The sequence below is a fragment of the Ceratotherium simum genome, chromosome 2, assembly GCF_057802395.1.
Source record: "Ceratotherium simum simum isolate JZ-2026a chromosome 2, ASM5780239v1, whole genome shotgun sequence".
Taxonomy (NCBI): Eukaryota; Metazoa; Chordata; class Mammalia; order Perissodactyla; family Rhinocerotidae; genus Ceratotherium; species Ceratotherium simum.
Genome location: NC_141901.1, coordinates 40,665,000 through 40,692,813, shown reverse-complemented (window position 1 = coordinate 40,692,813; position 27,814 = coordinate 40,665,000). Strand labels below are relative to the sequence as shown.

At 51.0% G+C, this 27,814-nt stretch overlaps 1 protein-coding gene across 2 annotated transcripts; it reads right to left on the bottom strand.

Annotated features, from left to right (window-relative positions):
• Positions 1-27,813, bottom strand: SMG5 (SMG5 nonsense mediated mRNA decay factor). 2 transcript variants are annotated; one of them, XM_004436210.3, is made up of 22 exons: positions 27,610-27,813; positions 23,658-23,756; positions 22,997-23,120; positions 22,478-22,634; positions 20,613-20,702; positions 19,334-19,423; positions 18,560-18,638; positions 15,680-15,805; positions 15,505-15,573; positions 14,825-15,033; positions 13,544-13,681; positions 12,780-13,379; positions 11,019-11,194; positions 9,788-9,863; positions 8,865-9,040; positions 7,708-7,866; positions 4,224-4,283; positions 3,659-3,818; positions 3,142-3,232; positions 2,170-2,244; positions 1,597-1,735; positions 1-1,406 (listed from the first exon to the last, which is right to left on the bottom strand). In XM_004436210.3, the coding sequence occupies exons 1-22, from the start codon at positions 27,681-27,683 to the stop codon at positions 1,323-1,325; spliced, it is 3,051 nt and encodes a 1,016-aa protein (XP_004436267.1). In that variant the 5' UTR covers positions 27,684-27,813; the 3' UTR covers positions 1-1,322. The 2 variants fall into 2 exon arrangements, with proteins under 2 accessions (XP_004436267.1, XP_087297906.1); XM_087441780.1 differs by lacking the exons at positions 23,658-23,756; positions 27,610-27,813 and having other exon boundaries at positions 22,478-22,596.
• Between the last annotated feature and the right edge of the window lies 1 nt (position 27,814).

Below are 27,814 nucleotides of genomic sequence, written 5' to 3'. Positions count from 1 at the left end.
TGGGCTTCGGGGGGGTCTTTATTAAGTGATGCTTTTGTCTCAGTCTCTGCCAGGGACTGGGAGTGGGGGTGACACCACTCCCCCCAGGTTGTCCCAGACTTGCTATCTTAGAGGAAGAAGGTAGGAAGCCTGCTCTCCTCTCAGAATAGCCTGGGAAGCCAGGCTATGCTGCAGTGGGGACAGCAGAGCTGAGAGCCCCCACCCCCAACCCGAGCCACAGGTACAGCCCAAGGGGAGAGGCAGAGGCAATCCTGACCAGCCCCTCCCACACACAGCCCTGCTCTTGCTGCTCCACTCACTGCCCTGAGCTATTCATGATCTCTGCTCCCACACAGTCACCTCCACGCTCCAAAAGCTAGCCCAACCTGGCCTTTAGTCCCGGGGAAGGGCAAAGTAGGGAAGCCCATCAGGACAGAGGGCCCCTGACCCAGCAGCTTCAAGGGGCCTCTCCTTTCTGCTGCCCACCCAAACACAGGCCCCTTCCTAGAGAGTAAGGTGGGGGGTGGTCTCAGACTGCACCCCACTCTTCTCTTACTGGCCTTCCACTCTGTCCCAGCACAGCAGCCAAGAGCACAAAGCGTGGTGAACCCTCACTGGCATACAGACCAGACTGCCTGCAGCCATTGGTGGGGCCTGCTCCCTGCCCTGGAAGCCAGACAGAGGGAGACAGAAAGTAGAAGTGGGGCAACTGGGTGTGTGGCCCCTGCAGCAGGAGGAGGAGATGCAAGCCCTGCCCTGTTATCAGTGCAGGCAGCTCCAGGCCCCCCTCTTCTTCAAGAGTCCCCAAGGCTCCAGAGCTGCCCAGCCCCTACAAAGGGAGATGAGAGGATGCGTGGTTCTCAAGGAGAAGGGTCTGCAAAGAACCATCCAGATATCTGGTGTTACCAACTCTTCCCCTGGGGCTGGGGAGTCCAAACTCCTGGCCCCAACCACCTTGTGTCTTGGATGAGGAACAAGGGCCCCTTCTGCTGTCCCTTCCCCAGAGGTCCAGGAACCACTCCAATGAAATGGAGACACCTGTGCCTGCCACCCGCCCCTGGGGACAGCAGGGAGGTTGAGGCAGGAAGGCTGGCTAGGGGCCCACAGGCCTCTCCTGCTCCAAGCACTTTCCTCGCTTTCCTGACGTCATCTTGGCAACAGGGGGACCCCGCCCTCCCAGCCAACTCCTGGGCCCTCCCCGCAGCCTGTGTGCAGCTGGGCTTCCTTCCTGTGTGCGTGCGTGAGTCTGCGTGTGGTGGGGTGACTACAGGTGCTGGTCCTGGCTGCCAGGGAGGGCAGAAGAGATCTGGAGTCAGCCCCACTGCAGGGCCTGGGGGTCAGTCTCAACCAATCTCCTTCCACTGCTTGTAGAAGTCCAGAACATTCTTGATGTCCACACTGGCGTGTGCAGCGGCCTGCAGGGCTGCCTGTGGAACGGGGGGAGGAGGACAGATGGGGGAGGGCCTGACCTTTTGAACTATGGGACAAGTCATTGAGGGGTTGGGGAAGGGGTGAGGGAAGAGGAAAAGGGCAACTGTATGGAGGGCCTGAGGAGGGAATCTAATCCAGCACCTCTTCCCCATCCCACACCAACCCCCACCTCACCCCATGACCCACCTGCATAGGGCCTGAGAGCGCACTGGGGTTGTCCAGTGGAAGGCCCGTGACGATGGTCACCATGCCGCTCGGGTCCTCCTCACCTGCCCCCTGGGCCAAAGTCAGCTGTTTGCAGCTGTCCAGGATCTTATAGAGAGTCCTAGTGGGGAGGAGGGGGTGGGTAGGCCAAGCCCCAGTGTTAGCATAGCCTGAACAGCAAGATCTCCAGGGCACAAGGGGTGCTGGGGGTGGGGAGGGCACTAGGAGAGAGCAAGAGAAACCAGGCAGCCAGGGGCAGTGGGTCCTGGAAGCTGGCCCTGGAGGATGTGCTATGGGGAGTGGGCAGAAATGCACCAAGTGAGGGCACCAAGCCCAAGCATCTCAGGGCCACAGGGGCTCCAGTGCTGGAGCAACTTCTTACTCCCTCCAAGGTGAGGCCTGCAGGGGACACTGGCAGGCTGAGCATGGAGCCCAGGCTGGTCCCGCTACCTGTTAGGAGAACTCTCTGGCCCTGTCCCGCTCTCCCAGAGTGCTCATGGAGGAGCAAAGCAGGCAGCCTATCTGGGGTTCTAGGGGCGGGGACTGAAATTGTACCAGGCATCTGCATCCTGCCTCTTCAGCTTATGCCGCTCAAAGCTCTTTCCCACCTCTTTCTGGCAGCGAATGTACCTGCAAAGGAGACGGGAGAGTGGAGGTGAGGGGCAGAGGAGAGGGAGGGTACCTCACACAAAGCAGACCATTGTGGCTCAGGGGGCCCAGTTTTACACGAGGGGGTAGGAGACACATCTCTCCCATTGCAGGTCAGTTTGGAGACATTTCGAAGCAGCTTCCTGGCCGCTTTTCCTCCTGATAACATCGATTCTTTGGTTCCTCCCAGGGGAGGTGCTGGGAGAGGAGAAGCAGCAGATGCTTTTCAAGTCAGGGCATCTAGAGACAAAGTCCAAACAAGTAGGCTCTGTGCAGCTTCCTGGCCAGGCAAGGGGCAGATGCAGAGGAGGGGCGAGCTGGCTAGCAGGGCAAGGGGGGAGCGTTCTCCCTCTTCCCTACACACACTGCCCAGCCCTCTTCCTGTCCTAAAGGCCAGAAGGAAGGGTCAGTGCTGGGCTGAGCACCTGCATGCTGCCATCTGCTGGTCCCTAGATGGCTTCAATGGGAGGTGGGAAGCCCCCAGGCAGCCCCGACGAAGGCACTCCCACCCTGGTAACCCCATCACTGGTCTCAACCCTAAAGCAGGAGAAACTCCTGCAAAGAAGCCCACAGCCTGGTGTTGTGGGGTCTGCTCCCCTCTCCTCGCTGATGCTGATCTCATGTTTGCCCCAGAGGCAGAGGGACAGCAGGTCAGTGCTCCCCCACAGGGCTCCTGGCTCCTCTGATGACCCTCTATTTCCACACCTAAGACCCTGACTTCTAATTATGTCTTCAGTCTCCCTGCCCGGGCAGTGAGTGAACTGTGAGCAGGGACTGCAAGTGTGTGTCTTATCCACAGGGAGGAAGGAACACATAAGCAACTGTTGTCTGGGAGACGGACACAGGACTCAGCACAGGTCCAGCCAGGCCTGCACTCACCTGTTTCCTTTTTTAAACTCTGCCTCCAGGTATCGGATCCCATCTCGGGCCCCTGGGTGTTCCTTCTTCAGCAAATCCAGGCCATCGATCACTGGTGAGCAAGGTGGGAGTAGAGAAGGACAAACAGATGAGCTCAGACTGCTGTGACAGGGGGCTCTACAGGAAGTATCTGAGCTCGCTCCAGTACACACTGCAGGAAGAGAAGGGACCATGGCTCCCTATGGGGCTTCCAGAGTCCTTTGAAAGTGTGACCTTCTGCCAGCAACATACTTGGCAATTTACCAAGTGCTTTCACTTAGATTTTCTCTTCTGTTTCTCCCAACCATCTTGTGAGGCAGGGTTTAACAGCAATTGTTATGCCCATTTCAGACGAAGTGACTGAGGTTCAGAGAGGTGGTAGGACTTGATTAAGGCCACTGTGTGTAACCTGGGCCCCAAATAAGGGTCTCTCAATGCCAAGCCCAGAGTCTCTTTTAGCCACACTCTATCCGTCCCCCCACCTCCCCAATATGCTTACCTGTCCTTGGGATGATGACAATGAACCGTCCACTGGTGGCCAGCTGGCGGATGACAGGGAGGTGGTGGCAGAGGGCCTGGGTGTCGGGGACGAGGTAGGGAGACATTGCCGACTGGGCCTTGGGCTGCTGCAGGCTCCCTTCCAGCTGAGAGACCTCAAGCTAGTGAGAGAAGGCAGAGTGGGTGGGGCTATGTGGGGCCCCTGCAGCCTGGGAAGATGGGAAAGAATGGTACTCAAAGTGGCTCTTATGGGGCTTCTCCTGCTGCCAAGGGGGACAGGGAACTCTACTAATAGGCTTGGGCAGAAAGTAGACAGAAACCAGGGTTAAAGTAAAGAGAAAGAGAAGGAAAAGAGACAGAAGTGAAGGCAGAAAGGGGGCATTAAGGCTCAGTGACGAATGAGCAATAGGGAGGGTGACCTAGGAGGCCAGGACGGTAATCTGGGTGAAGTGGAGGGCCACAGCAGAACAGAGCCGGGGGCTGCAGCTGGAGGGGTGAGGATCTGCCAAGGGGCTTTAGGCAATAACCAGATCCAGAGCAGGAGCACCTGGGCCCTGATTTCCTACCTGAAGTCGTAGCTGGGCCATGTCTCTCATTAGCCTGTTCCGCCGGGCTTCCTCCTGTGCCTATGAGGGAAAACACCAAGTGCTAAGCTTGAGACAAGGAGTTGAGCGTATATCCTTTCTCTAGTGATCAAGAAGACCAAGAGGAATTCCTGGGGTCTGAAAAAGGTACGGCCTCATATAAAGTCAGCTCTATCATTCCTGCTAAACGAGGGGAAGAGAGGCATGGGAGAAAAATATTCCTCTGGTGCAATCTGAACAAATTCCATTACCAGCCCACGGAAGCTCACACCGTTCCAGCACATGGGAGAGAAGGAGCAGACAGCCGTGCGCCGCCATCGCGCAGGAGAGCACCTGGCTGTGCCCGCACATTTCGCGGCTAAGCCACCCTCAATCTCTACTCATTAAACACTGGCTGGGCCTCAGGGTTTGATCTCTGCTCTCCTCGATTTGTTCTCCCTCCCAGGGGATACCATCCTTGCACCCCCTCACCTTCCATCACCATCTAGTTGCCAACTTCTTCCAAATCTGCAGCTTCAGCCCAGACCTGACCACCCAAGTTCCAGACCCACATCGTCAACAGCCTACTCGACAGCTCCATCTGCTCCTCAAAACCTGCTTCTCCTCCTCCAGTGTTCCCCAACTTGGTAAATAAACCACCATCTGCCCAAGTCAGAAAGCTGAATTGGCTTTCACTTTTCCCTCTCTCTCAGCCCCAGAAGTCATCAGCTTCCCAGTCCTGTTAATTGTACCTCCTACAAATCATTCAGATCCTTCTGCCTCCTTCCATCTCCACTGTGTAACCCTAGCCAGAGCCAGTACCTCCCACCTTGACTATGATAACCACCTCCTTACTGGTCTCTGCCTCTGATCCAATCCATTTTCTCTGCCTGCGACCAAGGCAATCTTTCAAAACCCATCTGATGTCCATCACGCCCCTGACAAAGTCCTTTGATGGTTTTCCTTTGTCTTCTGGATGAAGTCCAAATTTCTTACTTAATATGGTCTAAAAGATGAGGTCAAGGATGGGGACTTGTCCTAAAAGATATGGGGAGCCACCGAAGGCTCTTTGATGAGCACAGTGGCATCATCAGAGTGGTGCTTTAAAATATTAATCTGGAACGTATAATCTCATTCTAATCATAAGGAGACACCAGACAAAGCCAAACTGAGGGACACTCTACAAAATAATTGACCAATATTCTTCAGAAGTGTCAGTGTCAGGAAAGACAAGGAAAGACCGAGGAACTGTCACAGATTGGAGGAGACTAAGGAGACACTACAACCAAATGTAATGTGGGATCCTAGAAGAGAAAACAAACATTATTGGTAAAACTAGTGAAATCTGAATAAAGTCTATACTTAATAGTACTGTACCAACCCTAATTTCTTAGTTTTGATAATTTTACTATGGTTATGTAAGATCCACCCCCAGCCCCTGCAGAGTCCTGCACAACAAAGAATGGTCCTGTCCAAAAAGCCCAGAGGGTCCCCTTCGAGAGACACTGGTAGAGGAAGGAAAGAAGGGAGGCAAAAGCCCAGAGCCTGAGCACAGCCATTTTCTCACAGGCCCTGTTGGCAAGTCTGCCGGGGGGGCACTGTGGACAAACTTCCCCTCTTCTCACTGTGGAAATCAAACCCAGTAACCTTATTTTTAGGCTAAAATTGGAACCATGAAATCCCATGTTCCAGAGAGGGGGATAGGAGCCCTTGGGTGAGTCCCCCCAGAAAACCAGTGCAGGCGAGTGTGGATCCATCTGGATCCAGGAAGAGAAGAGCTGCGCTAATCAAAGGCTCCGGTATTACCGGTTCAGCAGTTCAGAGATGTGGGCCTATGTGTTCCTCAGGCAAAACCTGAAGTTGCATCAGGAAAGAGGGGCCCCAAACCAGGCAGACGCTGGAGTCCCAGAGAGCAGGAGCAGCAGCTCCCGGTGCCCACCTGGCCTGCAGAGAAGCTGAGCCCCACAGCAGCTGTCGCCCTCCAGAGCCCTGGCTCTGCCGTGGACCACATCTCCTTTGTCATTCCGCACTTCCTCATCTAGAAAATGAGGACGCAAGCACCCGCCTCACAGCGTGGCTGCAAGGGTTAAGTGAGATGTCACACGCAAACCAGACTTTGCACACAGAAAGCTCCTGATAAACGACAGGTGATGGCAATATGACAATGACCACGCTGCTGCTGCTGCTAGAGGATAAACCTGTGACCCTGGCAGAGAAGGAGGCAGCCCCTGCAGGCAAAGTGGCTTGTGTCCGGCATGGCCTGTGGTACCCAGCACCACACAACAGACTTTGAGGTACTCCCTGCCCCCACAGGAGTCTTTGGAGCTTCAGGCTGGAGGAAATGCCTGGAAAAACTCTAACATTTTTTGAAGCTGTGTAACTTCCCCATAATTATTTGTATAACCCCCCGTGTCTTCCCCTATGAAACAGCAATAAACACCTTAACACAAAAGGTTTGTTTTTAACAAAATGTGCTTGCTTTTAAGACAGCAAGGAAGGGAGTTTCTGGGGAGGCTGTGCCCCTTCCCAAATAAGCAGAACATCCGCAGGAAGGGGGCCTCAAGAGAGGTGGGGACACCTGGGCTAGGGAAAGGAAGGACATGGGGGAGGGTGCTGGCTTGGGATGAAGAAGAACCCCAACGCTTGAGGAGACATGTGGGCCATGCTGCCCGTGCCACATACCACCCCAGACGTCCTGGTGCCGCTCAGCTCAGGGAGGACAACACACCCAGGGCTGTGCAGGCCCCACTGCGGAACCCAGATTGTTGCTCACAAAGTATCAGCCCCACAAGAGAAAGGACTGTCTTGTTTGCTGCTGCAATCACAGTGTCTAGAATACTGATGGGTCTGGCACAGAGCAGACTCTCAATAAATATTTGTGGAATGAATTAGTGAATGGAAAAGAGGTAACACAGGCAACCTCCTTCTCTTTGGAGCCTCTGAGGGATGGGGTCGAGTCTGGGATGGGAGGGTTCCTGGGTGGTATCTGATACCACGATCCCTCCACTCCCCTCCACCCCTTAGTCTTCATCCCCCTAAAAGAGAAGGGCAATGAGCATTTGCTGAGCACACACACTCCATGAGACAATGTGCAAGGGGCCGATATGCACTATCATTCCATCATCACAACCAGCCCATAAAGCTGACTCTCCTATTCCCACATAACCGATAAGGAAACAGGCTTAGCAAGGTTAAGTGACTTGCTCAATTCACAGACTGGGCGGTGACACAGATGGCTCTCAACCCCTAGTCAGTCTGGATACAGGTCCACTGCCACGCTGCCTCTGTTCAAAGCACCTCTCACTCTCTGTCTATCAGCCCGTGCCTTAGTTCTCTCCCCACCTCCTCTCTCCGGAGGCTCGGTTTCCTCAAATCCACTCACCACGTTCTTCAGTCAAGGGCCACTGGTCTGTGTGAGTCTCTTACCCTGGTTTCTCAGTGAGTCCCACAGAAGCAGAGCAGACAGGGAGGGGAAGGCCTGACTCACCATGCGGAACTGTGCCTGGGCCTGCTGCAGCAGGCTCTCCTGCTCAGACTGGGCGATGCTGACGAAGATGCCGACCTCCGGATTGAACTGAAGGATGCTGCCTTGCAGGCGGGCAACGAAGTGGCCAAAGCTGCGGATGCAGCAGATGCGCACGACCGACTGCGAGGAGACACAGGAGCCCGGCCCGGCTGAGCAGGGCCCTCTAAGCCCACCCCGCCCACCTGGGCTCCCTCCCTCCTGCCTCCCTGCTGTCCCAGCCACCTCAGCAACAAGGGCTCCTTGGAGAGGCTTGTGGGCTGTGGGGTGGGAAGGAGGAGTACAGAGCCCAGAACCTCTAGCTGCCAGAAGCAAGCAAATAGCAAGGAGAATCCTAGAAGGACTAGAGAACCAGGAGTCAGGGCCAAGGAGAAAGAGACAAGGGCATGGGGCTGGGAGTGAGGAGACCCAGGGTCTAAAGCCATCTCTCTCCTCCGGGTCTCAGTTCCTCACGTGGAAAATGACGGGACTGAACTAGACCAACATTTCCAACTTATTTTTTTGGTCAGCAAAACCCTTCTTCCCCATCAAACAAAAATCTTATCTAGAACCCTAAAATATAAAACTGAATAAGGCAAACTGCTCTGGCTGGAAAGGGACCAACCAAGGGGGCGGGCATGTGTTGGGGAGGAGAGCTGGGAGGTCTATTTGCTTGGCTTTCCTCTGCTGCCCCCAGATGGCCTATGTGGTGACACAGATTCAAGAGTGACAGTCACCGGGCTAAGTGGGCAGCACATTCCCTTCCAGCTCTAACTTTCTCTGTTTGATGTTCAGCTCAGAGAAGGCAGGGCCCAGAGCAGAAAAGAGACTGATAAAGATTTCAAAGCCCTAATAATTCACTTGTTCTGTTTTCTACAAAAGGTGAAAAAAGAAGAGGGAGGCTTGTGCTACAACAGGAGACATTACCAACAGCAGACCTGTGGAAGGACATCCTGCCAAGAAGGAAAGGAAGCTCAAATGGCTCACTGAATGAAGAAGATCCACCACCCACAGCCCCAAGGATACTCTCCCTGTCTGGATGGGGCGGGGGGGCGGCCTGCCTGCCCGCTCCAACCCTGAGCCCCTGCTTTGCTGCTGTGTCTGATTAACGATGGAGCTTGTGCCGTGAGAAATATCCTCACCTCCTCTAAAACGCTGAGCAAGGGCCGATCTGTGTCAAAGTTAAAGCGTCTGTGGGCAGCCCGGAGGGGAGGCAGGTTACGAAGTGCCATGTCCTCTGGAAGCAGCAGGCTAGAGGGGAGGTCAGGCAGTTCACAACCTTCAAGAAGATCCTGGACCTCGGGACACAAGGCCAGGCCTGGGGATAAAGAAGACATGTGAGACCACCTGCCCTGTGGGAGCCCCCAGTCAGGGGGACACAGCCCTTCCCTTTGGGAATTCCCAGGCTGATGAGACAGGACATACCCCTAGGACAGAAGGTGGGGAGACATGGAGGAAGGAAAGGAAAGAAAGACAGATACAGAAGTGCTGTCAAGCAGAGGTCTAGGAGACCAGAGCTGGAAGGGTTAGAGAAGCAGAGCAGGTGGGGAGAACAAGGACAGCTCAGACTGGGAACTGTCCCTCCCCAGCAGGGACAATTACACTAGGATGGAAGTGAGAGGAGGGTCTCTGAAGGAAGGAATGAATAGCCCTTGGTTGAGTCCTAGAGGGAGAAGGTGATTTCTAGCTGGAAGGTGGTAGGAGTGGATGAGCCAGACAGATGGGCTCTGGAGGTCAAAGTTGATTCTCAATGACCAAAGTGTCAGTGTGACACCAGTGACTAGGGCTGGTTCCCAGGCTCCCCTCACTCTGCTCTTGTTCCCTCCACTGCCTTCCCCAGGGAGCACACTCCCTGGCAGACTAGGCCACCTGCCCACAGTGAGGCAGTGTTGGGCAGGAAACCGGAGAGGCCAAGACCACAATGACTGCTGTGTGTCAGGGAGGCTGGGCAGTGAATCCTATTAACCTCCTTACCCCAAGGACCGGGTGACCAGGAATGGGGGATGGGCTTCGTGGGGCCAATGAGAGAGAGGGGAAAGGAGGGTAGCTCCAGGGACTCACTCACCAGACTCTTGAAGTTCACCAGCAGCTGGCAACAGATTCAGCAACACAGACAGGCGGTTCCACAGACTTTGAGAGCTCTAGGGGGAGAGAGAGAAGAGGAGGCCTTCAGTCCGGGCAGTGTTGGAAAATGGCAGTGAGCAAGAAAAGCACTAGACTTGGGGGGTCTGGGGTTATGGTCACAGGCCCAGAGGGATTTGATAGAAAAATTAACAAAAGAGGCCAAAAGGGGCTCATGCAGGACTTGGAAAACAGGGAGCTGGTCCCATGAGAAATGAAGAAGGGGGACCATGGAGCCTTGCTGAATTTCATCGCCAGCTGAAGGCTTCATGAACACAGTAGGTGTGAGAAGGACTTTCTGGATCTTGGGAATGGGAAAAGCTGGAGCATTGGAGACAGCTTCTCCACGTCTAGCACAAACCTTTTCTTCCAGCCCTCCACATGCCCATACTGGCACACCTCCGGGGATGTGACCCCGCATCTCCATCTTTACCACACCTCCCTGGATGACTAACAATGACTGCGTAACTAGCTGTCATCAGACATAAGCACACACCCAAGGGTGTGCCTCGCCCTTATCCAAACTCTCATTTAGGGAAGAGGGCGACATGCAGGGAGAGGGGTATTCTGCAGCAGGGCAAGTGTGCTCCTGGAATGAAGCAAGCCTGAATGAAAGCGTCAGGGCATTAGAGGCTCAAGACTGAGACTCTGAACCCGAGAAGAAGGCCGCCACTGCCCCACTAAGCATCCATGCAGCCAGCCTGTGACGCCACTTGCTCTGGCTGCAGGACTCTCCTTCTGCCCAGAACACCTTCACCTTGTCTGAAGACCCCACCGTTTGCTAGAACCCATCTCTTCCATCACTACTCAGTGTTCTCTCCTTTCTCTGGACTCTCTGGTATTTACCTATCAATGTTAGCTCTCAAACACATACTTTCATCAACATTACTCATAATGGCAGGCATTATGCCTGGCTTTGGGGATACAAATCAGAAAAAGCAGCTGTCTCACTTTCCCAGTCCACAAAATTTGTATCCCAGCCCAGGCCACAGGCTCTGAGGGCAAAGGTCATGCCTAATCCTTTTCCTATAAAAAGCGTAAGGACTTAGCATAGAGCAGATGCTCGACAATAACTTTTGTCCCCATCTGAGGGGATTCCCAGGCCCCATCCTGGCTGACACCCTACCCCAACACCCTGGGGCCTGACAAAGGGCAGTGCAGGTAGAGTGACACACCTGTGCACACACGATGATGAGGTCGGGGTTGGTCCGCAGCCAGTCCAGGAAGACTTTCACGGCAGGAAGCAGGCCTTCGGCCATCAGGACCTGCAGCTTCTCCTGGATGCTGCGCTCATTCCGACAGGAGCGCCCGCTGGACTCGCTCCCCTCTGACTCAGAGCCCTCTTCGGAGGCTTGGGGCAAGTAACAGAGAACTGGGATGAACAACTAACAGGCACAGGGCAACAGGCTTCAGCTCTGTGGGGGAGCATGCCCCACCTGCCTGGACTCTTCTGAAGAATTCTGACATGAAAGATGGGGAATTCACTTACAGACCCTGCCTGATTTTCCCAGGCCCACTAACTGGTTGCTTTTATTTTTTTTTTAATTAATTAATTTATTTTTTCCCCCCAAAGCCCCAGTAGATAGTTGTATGTCATAGCTGCACATCCTTCTAGTTGCTATATGTGGGATGTGGCCTCAGCATGGCCGGAGAAGCGGTGCGTCGGTGCGCGCCCGGGATCCGAACCCGGGCCGCCAGCAGCGGAGCACGCGCACTGAACCGCTAAGCCACGGGGCCGGCCCCAAACTGGTTGCTTTTAAACCAAGAGCCTGATGCCTTTCTAAATATGATTCTTTCAGACTCAAGCTAATTTGTGAGGCTGGTCTACAGCTGTTCACTCAACTGATATTTATAAAGTGCCTACTCCATGCTAGAAAGCAGGGCAGACAGTCAGAAGGGAGCTGTAAGGGAGGGAGAAAAGGGGTACAGAATTAAAAGAGCCACTTCCAACTCCTAGCTCTTCGACTTTGCAGGTCAGAACACTGAGCAAGTCACTCCACCTCTGAGCAACAGCTCCCTCATTTCTTTTATTCATTCAATATTTCCTAAGTCCCACCCATGTGCCAGGCACTGTGTTAGGTACTGAGGACAAGCAATAGACAAAACATAGACTGTCCTGCCTTCAAGAGACTCACCATCTAGTTGGGGAGACAGACAACGTCACTTGAGTGAGAAAGGGCTGGAAGCTGTGGAGGTGCAGAGGCTACAGGAGCCCACAGGAAGGAAATCTAACCAAGCCTTGGAGGAGTCCCAGACCAAGTGACTTTTAAGCTAAAATCTAGAGGGCAAGTAAGAATTAGCCAAGTGACAGGCTCAGGGCAAGGGAGTTTTTGAGAAGTATGCTCCAGACCGAGGGTACACCATGCACAAGAAACTTGGAGGTAAAACAGCAATTAGAATAGGGATGATAACTCTTCCACAAGACTGCTGTGAAAGTTAAATAAGATAAGACCTGAAAATTTCAAGTCCAGCCTAGTGCTTGCCACAGAGTGGGCTCAACAAATGCTCGCCGCTGCTGACTGGGTGCTCCCTCTGCAGGAAGACCCTCAGGAGGTAAGTCTCACTCTAATCCACCGGTCCTGGTGGGTGCTGGTTTTTCTAGCCTCCAGGAGCCCTGGTGGGACCTGGGATGGCACCAGGGGAGGAAGCTGCAGCCACAGGTGTTGTGTGAGGAGGAAAGCCCCAAACCCACAGAGCAGGGTGGAGCAGGAGAGGAGCAGGACCACGAAATAGGCTGGGAGCTGGGAATGGGGAAGTGAGCAGAAGACGGAATTCTTAGGGAAAAACTCCTGGGCTATGCTACAGTCAGAGGGCCACAGGTAAGGCAGTGAGGGTGGGGATGAGAGGTCCTCGCACAGAAAGGAAAGTGGCCTGTCTCAAGTAAGTGCCAAGAGCATGGAGGTGTGGACCAGAGCAGAGTGATGAGGCCCAAATACCTGGCTCTGAGGGCTTCTCCACATCCCCATTAATACAGGGCCTGTGGTTGGCCAAGGTGTGAGGTTCAGTGGTGGGTTGGAGTAGCAGGTTGCTGAAGGTGGGGGCCAGTCGGAAGCAGCGCTTGGTCTGGAACATCTGGGTGGACATGGCTTGCAGATTGCTGGCGATGCTAGCCTCACTGGGGCCCAGCGGGCCATTGAGGGATTCAGGAGCCTCTGACCTGCCCCGAGGGGGCTCCAGGGCTGGGGATCGTGTCCCTTCCTCATCCTCCATATCTTCCAGGTCTGATCGGGACTCTTGGCTATTCATTTCTGAGTCTGTCTCAGCATCAAAGGCAGTTCCTCCCCCTTCAAGACTCTTGTCGGAGCCACTCTCTGAGCCCTCGCTGGCCCGGGCTGAGTCATGGCTTGAGTCTGATTCAAAGCCTTCGCTCAGGTCACTGTCATCACCAGCTTTGGGGGGATGGCGGCGGCGGCGGAGGCAGGAGAGACGGGAGAACTTGCGGCTCTTTCTGACCTCACTCGCTTGAGGTGATGTAGGAGGAGGTTCAGGACCCGGCTCCTCCTCCTTCTCCAAGGGTTCTTTGGACTCCGGTTCATCTGTAGAAAGAGGACAGTGAGGTGGGGCCTAGGGACAAATTGGAGCCCGGACGCTGGAAGGTGCTCTTTGACACCACCTCCCCCTCCATGACTGTGTTCCCCGTCCTTGATCCCCACATCCCATGCTAACCTTTCCACAGTCACAACCTCCCCCACTCCTGCACCTGTGCCATCGCTCTGGAATGCTGGAACAGGATTCTCGCCCTCTTCCAACTCAGCCTGCAGCCGTATGTTGACATGATTGACGAGGTGGGAGAAGAGGGCCAGGGTGAAGGCAATGGCTGCACTGTACTGCTTGGATCCTAAAGCCAGAAAAGCCAGGCATTAGGGGCCTAGGGCCCTGATGAGGAGTAGGCACCATCAACTCCAATCCCTGCTTACCTGTTCCCAACCCTTTTCAAGGATCCAACTACCTTTCAAAGCTTCTTCTAGGGTAAAAAAAAGATTTCTCAGGTTTCTGCACTATTATCCCATAATCCAGAATGTGCCAGCTCGCGTTGCTTCCTCATGTAAGCTCATGTATCCTCTTTTTTTATTTTATTTATTTATTTATTTTTTTTAAAGATTTTATTTATTTATTTTTTGCCCCCAAAGCCCCAGTAGATAGTTGTATGTCACAGCTGCACACCCTTCTAGTTGCTGTATGTGGGACTCGGCCTCAGGATGGACAGAGAAGTGGTGCCTCGATGCGCACCCGGGATCCGAACCCGGGCTGCCAGCATCGCAGCGCGCGCACTTAACCACCAAGCCACAGGGCTGGCCTTTTTATTTTATTTTATTTTTATTTATTTATTTTTTCCCCCAAAGCCCCAGTAGATAGTTGTATGTCATAGCTGCACATCCTTCTAGTTGCTGTATGTGGGACGCAGCCCCAGCATGGCCGGAGAAGCAGTGCGTCGGTGCGCACCCGGGATCTGAACCCAGGTCACCAGCAGCAGAGCACGTGCACTTAACCACTAAGCCACAGGGCTGGCCCTCATGTATCCTCTTGTCCCATCTCATCCTCCCTCACTTTGATGCCGTCACATAGGCTCCTCCCCATACCCCAAGCACTTCCACATCCAGCCCTTTTTCTCCCTCCCAACCTTGCTCTACATATACCTCTGCCAGAAAGGTTTCCAGAACTGCCTAACTGCCCCCACCAGCAAGGTCTGAATTCTGTCTGGATCATTAGCTAAGTATCCTGACCCTTGTGTGTGCCTGAGTCCTGGCTAGGGATTGGGGTCGGGGTGGGAAGGTAGGGATTATGCTGGTGCCTTTGTTCATTCACCAGGAGCTCCCTTAGGGTAGGGTTCCTCATCCCTCACTCTTCCAGAGCCAAGCAGGAACACAGGTAGTGAAGGGACTGCTTATGGAAGGAAGTTTATGAATAAGGAGCTGTAGAAAAGGGCAGTGAGTATCCCAGAACCCAGTGAGGGAGAAAAGGACGACATAGGGAAAGTTACCTGCTCTCTTCAAGCTGTGCACACCCATAAGGCAGATGATGACCATTTGAAAGATGAGAAGATCTGGGAGGAAAGCATATCCACTCTCATACTCTTCCTCATCCTCACTGGCCAGGCTGAGGTTGGGTGAGGAGGGCAGGTAGAAGAGACAGAGGTTGAAGTCCTCCAGGACTGACTGGCAAAGTGATGTCAGCTCTGAGTCCACGGAGCTATGGAAGGGCAGGAGTAACAGGGGAGGTCAGTGATGGGGGCTGAGGCAGGCGAAAAGAGGTGGGAATACAGGATTCAGAGAAAAGAGTAAGGGATCCTGCAGAGGAGACTTCACAGAGAGCAACCGGGGGACTTAGTGCTGGGCTGACCTCCAAAGCAGACAAAATAACATGGGAAGGGCAGACCTTCAGTGGAAGGGATGTGAATGGGCTTCCCATTCAGTCACTCCTTCAACATTGAGTAAGCACCCATTCTGTGCCAGAGGGTGAACTGCTCAGAGGAAAATGAGCAAAGAACACGAGGGTGAAACAGTGAAGAATGCCTAGAAAAGACTAATTGGCTACAAAATTTCCAGCTGAGAGGCAGAATTCAACAGCCCGCTCCCTGCTCTTCAAGTGCCCCTCTGTAGAGGAGCCAGCATGGATGGGGCTCACAGGACACAGTTCTTGTTCATGCTCTCTTCCACTCACCTGCTTTTGGGCTGCAGGAGGCTTTGCAGATACATAAAGTTCACCAGCAACCTCTTAATGTCTTTACATCTGAAATGAGAGGAGCCCAAGGTAAATGATGAATGGCTCCACAGACCCTATGGTTCTACTATACCAAATGGAGAAAGACCCCCTCCTCCCCACAGGCCCCACTCACCGCTTCTTGCTGGGGGAGAGTTTCCGAGTCTCACACTTCTTCAGCTGGTGGTACATTTTGGCTGCCTTGTCATACAGCCGCTTGAGGTTCCCATAGGCCCCCTCAAAGGACACTTCCGACTGGATGCTGAAGGAGATACAGAGGTGAGCTACTGAGTCTTGGCAGAGGCAGAGGCAGAGGGGGAAATGTCACTCTGCTAGGACTTTAGGGAAGAACGTTTCTAGTAAATACAGGCTGCCCCCACCCTCCCCTCCCACGTACATACTCAGAGTGAAAGCTATCTTTCCTAATAAAATACACACACACACACACCAACTTCCAGATTAATCAGAGTAAAGATGATGTCTGCGTCTCTTCTATATCTGGAAATGGGACAATTAATCCTACTCTATGGTACAAAACTTAACCACTTAACTTAATTACCATCCCCAAAATACACTATCCTTCATCTTTTTTAAAGCACAGAGCATCTTGGGGCTGGCTCTTAGTGGTTAAGTTCGGTGTGCTCCGCTTCGGCGGTCTGGGCTCGGTTCCCAGAAATGGACCTACACCACTTGTTGACAGCCACGATGTGGTGGCGACCCACATACAAAATAGAGGAAGACTGGCACAGATGTTAGCTCAGGGTGAATCTTTCTCAAGCAAAAAGAGGAAGATTGGCAACAGATGTTAGCTCAGGGTGACTCTTTCTCAAGCAAAAAGAGGAAGATTGGCAACAGATGTTAGCTCTGGGCAAATCTTCCTCAGAAAAAAACAAAATAAAATAAAGCATAGAGCCCTTAATAACAGGTAGCATTTAATAAGCCATTTACTACATGCAAGGATATTTACATACACCATTTCACTCATTCAAATGCAAATACGTACTGAGCACCCTACTGTGTGACAGGCACTGTACTCTAATATTGCCCACATTTACAGATGAGGAAACAGAGCCCGAGAGAACAAGCATGCTGTGAAAGTCATCTAGCTAATACATGGTAGAGCTGAGTCTGTCTCACTGCAAAGCCTATGACCTCAACAGTACACTACACTTTTTTTGATGTCTTGTTTTTTTGAAACAACTTTTTTTGTGTGTGTGTGAGGAAGATTAGCCATGAGCTAACATCTGTTGCCAATCCTCCTCTTTTTGCTGAGGAAGACTGGCCCTGGGCTAACATCCATGACCATCTTCCTCTACTTGATATGTGGGAGCTGCCACAGCATGGCTCGATGAATGGTGTGTAGGTCCACGCCCGGGATCCAAACCTACAAACCCCAGGCTGCCGAAATGGAGCACGCGAACTTAACTGTTACGCCACCGGGCCGGCCCTGAAACAACTTTTAAGTATAAAAAGTAAGGCATAAAAAAGGAGAAATACAAGTTTGTGGTGAATTAAAGAGAGCCATAAATTCTTTGATATACCTTCCACTGAGAAGTGGGATCTATGTCTCCTCCCCTTAAATCTTGGTTGGGGGTGGAGCAGTCTGCAACCGCTTTGACCAATACTGTAGAAGTGATTCTGCCAGTTTCCAGGCCTTAAGAGACTGGCAGATTCTACTTCCAAGTCTTTTGGGTCATTATTCTCTGTTGGAGCCTCCAACCACTATGCAAGAAATCGTCTACCCTGAGGAAGACACTGCATGGAGAGGCCCTGAGACTACATGGAAAGGGAGAGGGGCCCAGATGAGTCAACCCTCCAGATGTATCAGACCTCCAGATCTGCTGAATACCAATGACTGACCCTAGACAAAGCCACTGGGAGAAGTGCCCAACTGAGTCCTAACCAAATGCCTAACTCAGACACCACGAGATATCATTGTTTAAGCATAGGACAGTAGGACCTTAGTGGACACCTCCCAAACCTGCACGTACTTAGCTCTCTTTGGAAGTGACTCACCCTGAATCATGACTATGAGTGTGATGAGGGATTCAGGACAAGTAAGGGGGGCATTCTCTGGATGGCATGTGAGGAATGGGAAAGACACAATAGGAGGTTATAAACCTGGTGATCATACTTAAGAATGAATACAATAGAACAGGAGGCCAGTCCGTACTGTTCTAGAAAAGGCGAAGGGGCACCACATGAGCAAATACTTGTTGATACAGGGAATAGGTTTCCTTGACCAGGTGAACCAAGGTCATGACACATGTAATTATAAAGCAGAATTAGGCATTTTACTTTACACTTTAGTATCTGACCATTTAAGCTACGAAGACCACCTTATTCCCTTTGCTTTGATGCCCAATTCACTATACAACCTCTTCTGAGAATGATTTAGCTTCTCAAGTAAACTTTGGCCCTGATTAGGTGGCAACAGGAAGTTTCTTGGTTTTCCTGGCAGTTTATTTCTCGCTATAACTTAACCAACAGCATTCTGGTTTACCTATAAGCCTCATGGACATTTGTTATGGTGACTCAGTAACCGAGGCCTAATCAACTTTGGGTGCCCTGAAAAAATTCTTTATTCTAAGAGCTAAGTGTCAGATCCATGGAAGCAGTGACCCACTCTGCTGCTAAGTTGGTCCCCAGAGGCTGTCATCTCTATCACCTCAACACACTGAAGTTCTACAATTCTGAACTTGTCAGAGGCTACTTTGGTGACTTTTTATTGACTACATCAAATTTATTTCCTTCTTCAGGAAGGCAGAAATCCTGTATTTGGCATGATAGTGGACAGCTATTTTAGCTGTCCAAGTGCCTACAAACCCAGGTGGCTGTATGAAAAGCAGCAGGGCTGTCAGGGTGCCCCTGAGAGGAGGACAAATGAGGGCAATCTTAGCATTCCCGTATCTGTCTTACCCAGGAGCTAGAGAAGGGAGGAAGGGCAGAGAGAAAACAGAGCAGGAACAGTATGGACATGAAAGCAGGGCTGGGGAAAGAGCTGGCAAATACTCACCAGCGCAGGTAGCAATACATGGCTTCCACATTATAGTACTTGCTGCCTGCAAGGGTGCCCAGCTGGTTGAAGGGCATTCCTGGAGAGAAAGAGAAGTCATGCAGTCTGTGGCCACAATATTCACCGAAAGCTGCCAAGCCCAACCAATGCTAAGCATCAGAGAACTCGCAGGGAGAACAGCGGGTCTGCAGGCGATACTGGTGTCTCAGCCGAGGAGCAGCTTAATCTTGTTCCTCCAGGGGATTACCGATTAGAGACTCACTTCCTATCAGTCTATTCCAGCCTGGCCTCCCAGGGATTTCAGCGCCAATGGTGGGCCATTCCTTCAGCAGCAGCTGTGGCTCTTCTAACACTGGCAGAACTCATGGAGCCCTCTCTTCTATCCCAGCTCAGTCTCTAACCTCTGAGTTCTCCTTCCTACATGCTAAGCCCCATCTCTCCCTGGAATGAAGCCTTATCCCTTCCCTCACTGTGCCTCCTGTGGGGGCAGCTGAAGTACAGAGACCTTAACGACAGGGAAGCCATCTTCTCTCTTTCTTCTCTTCTGCCTCCATCCTTCTTAGTTCAACACTTTCCCATTTTCCCTTTTCGCCTCCCCATCTTCCGAGTGTGTGTTACAAGGGGGAGAATGCATAACCAAGGTGAAGTATGAGAGAACTGAGTGTGGGTAGGATCTAGGGAGAAGCGAATACAGCCTGCCTGCCATCTCAACATCATCATCTTCCTCTTGCAAAATGCTGCTGGCTTGGGAGGCCCAAGTGGGGACCCACTTACCAATCTGGGGAGCTACTGACAGAGCTTGGTAGTAAAATCTCTCAGCTAGCAGCTCAGTGTCTACGCCAGCTAATTCATTCTGATATCGTGCTGCAGGAGAGAAGAGGAAGAGAAACGTGATGATTCCATGTTTCAGAAAAACCTCCCCTCATCTGGGAGTCCACTCTGTGAAGCTGTCATAAGAGCCTGGGAAGAAGATACCTGAGCTAGGAGGCAGCTTGCTTAGGTCTCTGGCATAGTCTTAAATCTGCATGACTATGGGCAAATTGTTCAACTCTCTCTTCCTTGCTGGTAGGTTCAAAATGTAAAGAATATTTAGAGTTTGTAAACAGGTTCTTCTTGATTATCTCTTCCCAACGAAGGGGAGCTGCAGCACGTATAATTGTCTAGAAAGACTTTCTAATACTGGAAAGTAACTGCTCGATTCTAAAGAGAAGACATTGGGGCCGGCCCTGTGGCTTGGTGGTTAAGTGCGCGTGCTGCAATGCTGGTGGCCCGGGTTCAGATCCCGGGTGCGCATCGAGGCACCACTTCTCTGTCCATCCTGAGGCCGAGTCACACATACAGCAACTAGAAGGATGTGCAGCTATGACATACAACTATCTACTGGGACTTTGGGTGGAAAAAAATAAAATAAATAAAATCTTTAAAAAAAAAATAAATAAATAAAAAATAAAGAGAAGACATTACTAATGACGCTTGGTCAGTCTAACGTGAAGCAGCTGATTCTCTGTGCACACTGCCTATGAGGGGTCCAGGAGTGGGCTGGGGGCAAGGAGAGAAGGAGCCTCAGGTCAATAAGAGATAATGCTTCCAACAGCCACACACCAGCAGCCTAATGAGGAGACTTTGCCTATCAGGACTAGAGACCCAGGGGCCATTAAGCAAGAGAGTACTTTTCCATTCTGAGAAATATTTATCTGAGGCAGATAAGTCCTCCCTGAGGTCTAATTTCAATTTCTCTAAGAGTCCAAAAAGAGAAAAGAAAATCCCAAGAAAGAGAAAGACATCAAATTAAAATCTTCCTAACCCACCACTGAAACCAAGTTATCACCCTGACTTTCTTAAAGGTCAAAGACATTTTCCTTCTTCCCGTATTCACTCACAGAAGAGCAGTGAAAAGAAGGGAACACTGTAAGCAGACTGGAAGGAAAAAGTTATAGGAGGCCAAACTACTCCTCCTGCTCTCCAACCTCATAAAGGTTGGTTCCACCAACTAAAGCAGCTTGAGCCTGTCTTATAGCCCCAAACAGAGAAAATGAAAAGTTCAGATTCTTACACAAATCCCCCAGGTACACTAGACATCGGTGGCATGCCATCTGTGCCCAATCCATCTCCTTCCCTGAGGCAGACACTGGCTTCTTGCATCCTGAGAGAGAAAGAAAGAGAGATTTATGAGCCCATTCCTCTGCCCCCTACCTATGGGGAAACACCTTTCCTAGGTGAAGAAAGGAGATCAAGAATCCAGGGCCAGTCTCGGAACATTGTCTCATGGAGCAGAAAAGACACTCATCCAGGATATAGGTAGAGACACAGAGGCTCGTAGGTAGGATTCATCCACAAGACAGGAAGGAACTGGAAGAGATGGGTTAGGGTCCTTAACCTAGGACAACTCCTGGGGGGAAAGGTCACGTGAAAGGTCATCATAGGAAGGGTTCTAGAAGGGAGAAAGAGGTGAGGCTCAAGCGTCAGGAGAGCCATGGGTGCCTTGGGTAGAAGCTCCCCACATAAAGGTAAAAAGTTTGGGTAAAGATAGGAAACTTGTCCAGGAAGAATGGAATGTGAATGAGGCCAAGGTAAATGCTCCTGGCTTCTGCCTAGTGGAGGAGGTCCATGGGAGGCGGCAGCCTATTGGAGAGTCTGCCCGTGAAGGAGACAAGGTGAGCTTGCCCTGCCTGAGGACTGGTGGTGGCCAGAGCCAAATATGCCTGGGCTCTCATCTCTCCCTTCACCCAAGCAGCCTTGGAATTTCAGTTCAGAGAGCTAGAGCTCCTTGGGAGGCAGCTTCCCCGTGTCCCAGGAACTGGTCTAAGTGTTTTATATCAACTTAACTGATCCTTACAGCAACCCCATGAGGTAGTTACTCCTATTACTCTTACTTTACAGTTGAGGAAATGAAAGTCACCCTGCGGGTTAAGTAGTAGAGCCAGGACTCAAAAGGCAGTCTGGCTCCAGAGACCATCCTCTTATCCACTCCACCTTGCAGCTACTCTCCTGGCAGGGTAGCTTCCATTCTGAAAAGGCCTTCCTAATGTTTTCTATAGAGACATCTCTTATTTGCCTGAATGAGAAATATCAATAAGGAGAAAAACTAAAGTGGTTTGGGGAACTGACCTTTTGAAGCAAGGTTTCTTAATCTTTTTTTTTGGCTATGGATTCCTTTGGCCATCTGATATAAAGCCTACGAATGCTGTCTCAGATTAATGTTGTTTTGTTTTTAAATAATGTTTTTAAATGCACAAAATACAGTGCTGTGCTTCTGACCAGAGAATGCTGCCATGTGGTGGCAGGGACACAACCTCCATCTCTGACCCAGAATGTCTATGTCCTGGTAAGGGCAGGGTATATGGGGTTGGGGGAGGGAAGAGGGTATAAAGAGCAAGGGGAGTTGGAGGAAGAGAGAAAGAGGTCTCAAGGGTGGTCGAACTAAAGAGAAAACTACCAACTAGAAAAAGAGGTAAACACTGGCTGCCAGTACCTTAGACAGCCAAAAAGAGATTTACACTATCTTCAAAGAATAATTTCCCCAACGTTTCTAAAAATTTCAATATTTTCATCAAACAGTGAAAAACAATCTCTAAAGCTGAAAGAAATAGTGCCAGCCAAATTCAACTGGGAGAAGAAAACAAATGCTATTAATACCATCTTTCAGTGCCAGACCTACTCTAGATCATTCCATCCCTCCCCAACTCCACATTGGTCTACAATCCCAGACCAAGAGAGGCCTCTCTCTTTCCTTAAGATCTTCACTCCAACTCATATGCTTGTTTGGATAAATCCAAACTTCACGAACCATTTGCAGGTCTTGCTAGAATCCTCTCTGCCTGGCTGGGTCGCAAGGTACATGAACCCTGAGGGATAAGAAGGCCAGAGGTGGAGGCCTATGAACCTGTTCCTCAAGCCCACCTTTTAGATTTCACTGACCTATGAGGGGGTCGGTGACGTGGGTCCAGTCGATGCAGCACTGCAGTTCAAGCTGGTAGTGGGACTGGATATACAGAAGGAGATGCTGGTAGAAACCAATACCAGCGACCAGGTGTGTCCTGTAGGCACATTCCAAGGTGCTTCGGCTATGGATATGCTGAAGATTGGGAAAGGGAAGGGGCTGGCTAAGCAACAAGCTCAGAGTACCACTCCCCCACTTCCTAACGCAATTCATCTCACTGAGGAAATAAACATCGTCTTGGTTCTGGAACTTTATCCATATCTCCTCTCACTCACGAGTTACCCCCACACCTTTAGATCTACTTCTCTGGTCTCTCCATCCGGGATCAGGCTTCTTCCCTCCCCTAATCCTAATTATATGTGACTCCTTCCCTCCTTTCTGCCATCTCTTCCTTGGCTCCCCAAACATGCTCTGGCCCACTTTCCTAACTGTCTCTTCCTTCGTTAGCTTCCTCTCTTTAGAGAAATTTCTTCCCAAGTTCTAGGACCTCCCCTTACCTTTTTGTTAGTCTTGATAAGCTGGATAACTTCATAGTATACCTTTCTCCACAGTAGCTCCTCAGCCTTCCTCCCATAGTCCACCGGGTGTAGGAACATAAGCTTGACGCAGAGCTCACGCAGCCTGGGAGGGTGTAGACAACCATAGAGTGACTACCCATCCCTTGGTGGGGTACACAAGAACCGAGGGCAAGGAAGCATTTGCCAATACCCCAAATGACAAATCTCTGTGCCTCCCAGGAGACATCCAAGGTCAGTCAGTATAACCCAGGATGACAGCAGTCCTAAAATGCAGTGGGAGCCCCAAAAGATAGAGGCAGGAGCAGTAAGAATTTTAATAATCTTCATTTTCTTCCCCTGCACCCTTCTCTCCTTTTTTCTCTGCCTTTTTATCCCCTCTTTCTTTCCTTTCATTATGCAGTATGGTCAACTCCCCCAACTCAAATGCCATTCTTACGGCACCAGTCCATTAGACACAGAAGCTGCAGATAAGAGTGAGGGATCTCCATCTCCTCTCTTAGGAAGGCCAGAGACTTCATAGCCCATTATTGTACCATGAGGTCAGGAGGTAAGAGAGAACATACGTCTATCTGTAACAGGGTTTTGGGTAGAGAGGGGCAGAGAAACTGCAAGGATCCGTGGTTTAGAGTCTCCAGCTTACTTGTTCCTCAGGCTAATGTTCTCTGGTTTGAACACTTCTTGATACGCAGTTTTGTTGCAAAGGATGAGGTCAAGTCGATGCACAGCCTCCACTACAGCCCTGCAAGGAAATACAAGCAAATAGCCCCTGAGTCATGTGTATGGTCTACCTACGATGCTGGGACACCGATCCTAGAGGAAAAGCTAAAAAATTAGGGGTGGGGAAACGAGAAGGCTACAGGCTGAGCTCTGTACAAAACAAGATGAACACAGTGTCCATCCTGATACAGCAGCCCCCCCGGGAACATTTGGCAATGATGGAGACATTTTTAATTGTCACACCGGGAGGAGGGGGAAGGAGTTGCTACTGGCATTTAGTGGGTAATGCTAGATATCCTAGAATACACGGGACAGTCCACCACAATAACTACCCTGCCCAAAACGTCAACAAGTCAAGGTAGAGAAACCCTGTGATGTGGGAAGGTAGACTCTCCCAATGGACAGAGCATAGGCTGTGATGCCAGGCAGAAAATCTAGGGTTTGAACTAGATCTGGCTGTGTCTTACTAACTCTGTAACTTTGGGCAAATTACGTAACCTCTTTAGGTAGGTAATCCATAAAAACGGAAATAATAGCAGCCACCCCAGAGTACTGTTGTGAGGATTAAATGAAATAATTTATATATAGCATGGATATATGGTAGGCATTCAATAAACAATGGTGGAATGAATGTATTATTATTATGTAACGGCTTATGTCTGACATAAAGGAAAGGCGTTCCTAGTATAAAATTCTGCTTTGGAATAGTGGGGTATGGGAAAGTAGGGGGAGGGAGTTCCCGAGCTGCGAGTTGTAAGGTCTCCTGGATTCTGCTGAAGGAACTCTGTTTAATATAGAGTGTAGGCTCTGGAACTAGACTACTGGGGTTCAAATCCTGGCTCTACTTCTCACCAGCTATGTGGTCCTGGGCAAAATATGTAACTTCCTTATGTCTCAGTTCTCCCATCTATGAAATGGGAATAACATTATCACCTACTTTGTAAAGACTAAATTAGCTAAAACATAAAGCACCCATAACAGTGCCTCGTACATAGTAAATGCTCAGTAAGTATTAGTCTCCATCCTTCTTGTTATAAGGCTGAGGAGGAGACTCCAGACACTAAGAGAAAAGACCAAGGAAACTACAATGGATGGCTAAGAAGTGCCAGAGATAGATGTCATCTCTGGAGGGTAAAACCCGGAGGAGGATAAACAGCAAGTGTGAGAACAGGTGGATCAGGCATAGCTCTGGACACAATAGTAACCAAAAAACAGGGAGAGATGATTCCCCAAACACTCCAAGATTGTTTCAGAATACTGAAACACGTGCTCCTAGGCCTGGGAAAGCGGGCCACAACAGGCTAGCATCCCGTGGTGGCTCAGGTGGTACACCACTAAAAGCCGCCCGTACAGGGCAAAGGGAGCGCCAGCACCCAGCTAAGTGGGTGGGATGGCAATCAAGGCCTTCTCACAGGCAATCTTGAGAGCTCAGCATTTCTCCAAACACGTTCTGGGCTGCCTGGAGAGGGGAGCCAAGCCCTTTTGGCCAGCCTGGCCCTCGCTGCCAGAGGCAGCATCAGGCAGCCATCAGTGATTTACTCTATGCCAGCTGAGTCCCCAGAGCAGCAGTCTTAACTTCAGTGCCACAGATAGATCTAAGGCGGGGGGTGTGTGTATTTTTATGGACAGGCACCAGAGCTCTCCTTAGATTCTTGATCCAAAAAAGGTTAATAACCACTACTCTAGTAAGTTCTTTTTTTTTTTTTTTTTTAAGATCTTATTTATTTTATTTTTTCCCCCCAAAGCCCCAGTAGATAGTTGTATGTCATAGCTGCACATCCTTCTAGCTGCTGTATGTGGGACTCGGCCTCAGGATGGACGGAGAAGTGGTGCCTCGATGCGCACCCGGGATCCGAACCCAGGCCACCAGCATCGCAGCGCGCGCACTTAACCACCAAGCCACAGGGCCGGCCCTCTAGTAAGTTCTAATTGCAAATTCTTAAACCTGAAAGGACTCAGCACTTTTTTCTCCATTCCCCATCAGACAATAAGCTCCTCCACTAAACTGTAACCTCCTTTAGAAGAAAAACTATAAAACTAGTCTTGTGTCTCACTCACTATTGTAATCCCAGGCCTGGCACAGTGTTAAAAAAAAAAAAAAAAAAAAACAAACACTGTTTAAAAAAAATGGTTAATTGGGTTAACTAATTAATTGGTGCTTGTGTCCCTTCCGGCATCCTCTCTCCTGCTGCTTTTTCTTCTGAGGGGCTTAACACATTTCAGAATTTCATTTCTGTAAACAGATTGTGGGAATTTCCCAAATTTACTGAAGCTCAGAGTGACAGTTTCGTAGTCTTAACACATCTATCTTGGGCAGAGAAATCAGACCTTCCTTCCCCAGTTCCTTCTACCAATCACCATTGCGATAGTAAACAACAAAAACAGAGACCTGCTGCCTCAAATTTCCACCCTGCTCAAAGCCAACAACACACAATCACAGGCAGAGATGCCCATGTGAACATACATGCAAACACATCAGCTTTAGTCAGTCAGTCCCATGAAGGTAGTGGCTTCAGAAAGAACTAGACTTGAGAATGATTAGAAGGATGACCAGAGCCATTACCCAAAGCTGGAGACAAGGAAGGAATCTTGCAGACACTGCCCACGCTGTCTGACAGGCAGCGCTGACACTTGGCAGCATGACGAGGCACACGTGCCACCCTCAGTCAACTCCTCACCCGCCCGGAGACGGCTTGGGGCAGCCCACAGTGGGAACCCAGGGGCTGCTGGATTGGATCACTTTTCTATTTTTGGAGCAGCCTATACTCCCCTCTGCCTTCTGGCTTAATAAGCCAGAGAAGGCAGGATGCCTACTCAAGAGAGGAAAAGACAACATGCTCTTGACTCTTTCACTGCCAAAATTGGGCCCATGGCTCTAAGGGTGGTCTTCTCATGCAAACACCTCTGTTCTATAGAGCTTGAGCTAAAGGAAAACTCAAACCCTACTCCCTACTAGAAAGCAAAAAACTCAACTTGGTCTCTGTGCTTCATCCTATTTTGACCCAGTTCTAGAGCCCATGTTCCAGTTGCCCCACACAAAAAATCCTCAACCCAGGGTGGGAAAAGCTCATACTGGCCTGTTCCCAACAAAGGGTTGAAGAGCTGAAGACGTGACTTAAGGAGTGTGAGTGGCACTGTGGAAATCAGAAACCAGGAATGTAAGCTGCCTGGCAGGAGACTGTAGTCATGAGGCTGGGAGGCAGGGAGGACTTAGAAGTCCCCAGCTGCCCTGAACTGGGCATCCATGACCTAAGAACACTCTGGACTCAAAGTCCTTCCTGGCCCTTCCAGTCTAACACATCTAGTCTTCCAGCCTCTTTCTTTTCATTCAGATTCCCAAAACTTAGAGTCATAAGAGACTTCAGAGCATATCCAATTCAAATCTCTCCTTTTAAGGATGAGGAAACTGAGGCCCAAGGTCACACAGTGAGAGTGGCAAAGCAAGGATCTGAACCTGGTTCTCTTGATTTCAGTCCAGGGCTCTTCCCCGTAAATCCTACAAGGTTCTAAGCACCATTCCCTTCCGGGTTTTTCTCCATCTGTGACCCCACCCTCACCTTCCCAACCTCTGCAGCCCTCAATTTTCACTTTCTTACCCCAAATCCGTCAAGTTCGGTGCCCGCCCCAAGCTCACTGCGGAGGGGCTTCCTCCACGTGCTTCCCTCCAAACCTCCCACCCACCCAATTCCTTCATTCAACTCCATCTCGGGTTACGGGGCCCCGCCGGGGCCCCGCCCCCCCTGCTTCCTCCAAAATTGCACCCTCCTCCCTCGCACCCCAGCCCGGCACCGGGGCCCCGCCCGCCCCGGAGGCCCCGCCCCTCGCTGTCCCCCTATTTCGCTCAGCGGCTGCATTTACGCCCCGGCCCCTCTCACCGGTAAAGCCGCTTAGTGTGGAGGACCTTTGCTTCGGGCTCGCTGCTCTCCCCTGGGGGGGGCCCTTGGCTCATGGTGCCCAAGTCCGGGGGCGGCTCCCGGTCACAGGCCCCCACCACCCACCACTGCCGCCACCACTGCTGTCTCCGGCCGTAGCCGCAGCCGCCACCGCCGCCGGCCCTGCTCGGCCGCCATCGCTGTGAGG

Excerpts from the sequence above, each read along its gene's own strand:
- SMG5 (XM_004436210.3), bottom strand. The coding sequence starts at position 27,683 with ATGAGCCAAGGGCCCCCCCCAGGGGAGAGCAGCGAGCCCGAAGCAAAG. Across the intron at positions 3,819-4,223 it reads TGGCCCAGCTACGACTTCAG|CTTGAGGTCTCTCAGCTGGA; the intron begins GTAGGAAATCAG and ends TTCTCTCACTAG. Across the intron at positions 3,233-3,658 it reads TGTCATCATCCCAAGGACAG|TGATCGATGGCCTGGATTTG; the intron begins GTAAGCATATTG and ends CTTGCTCACCAG.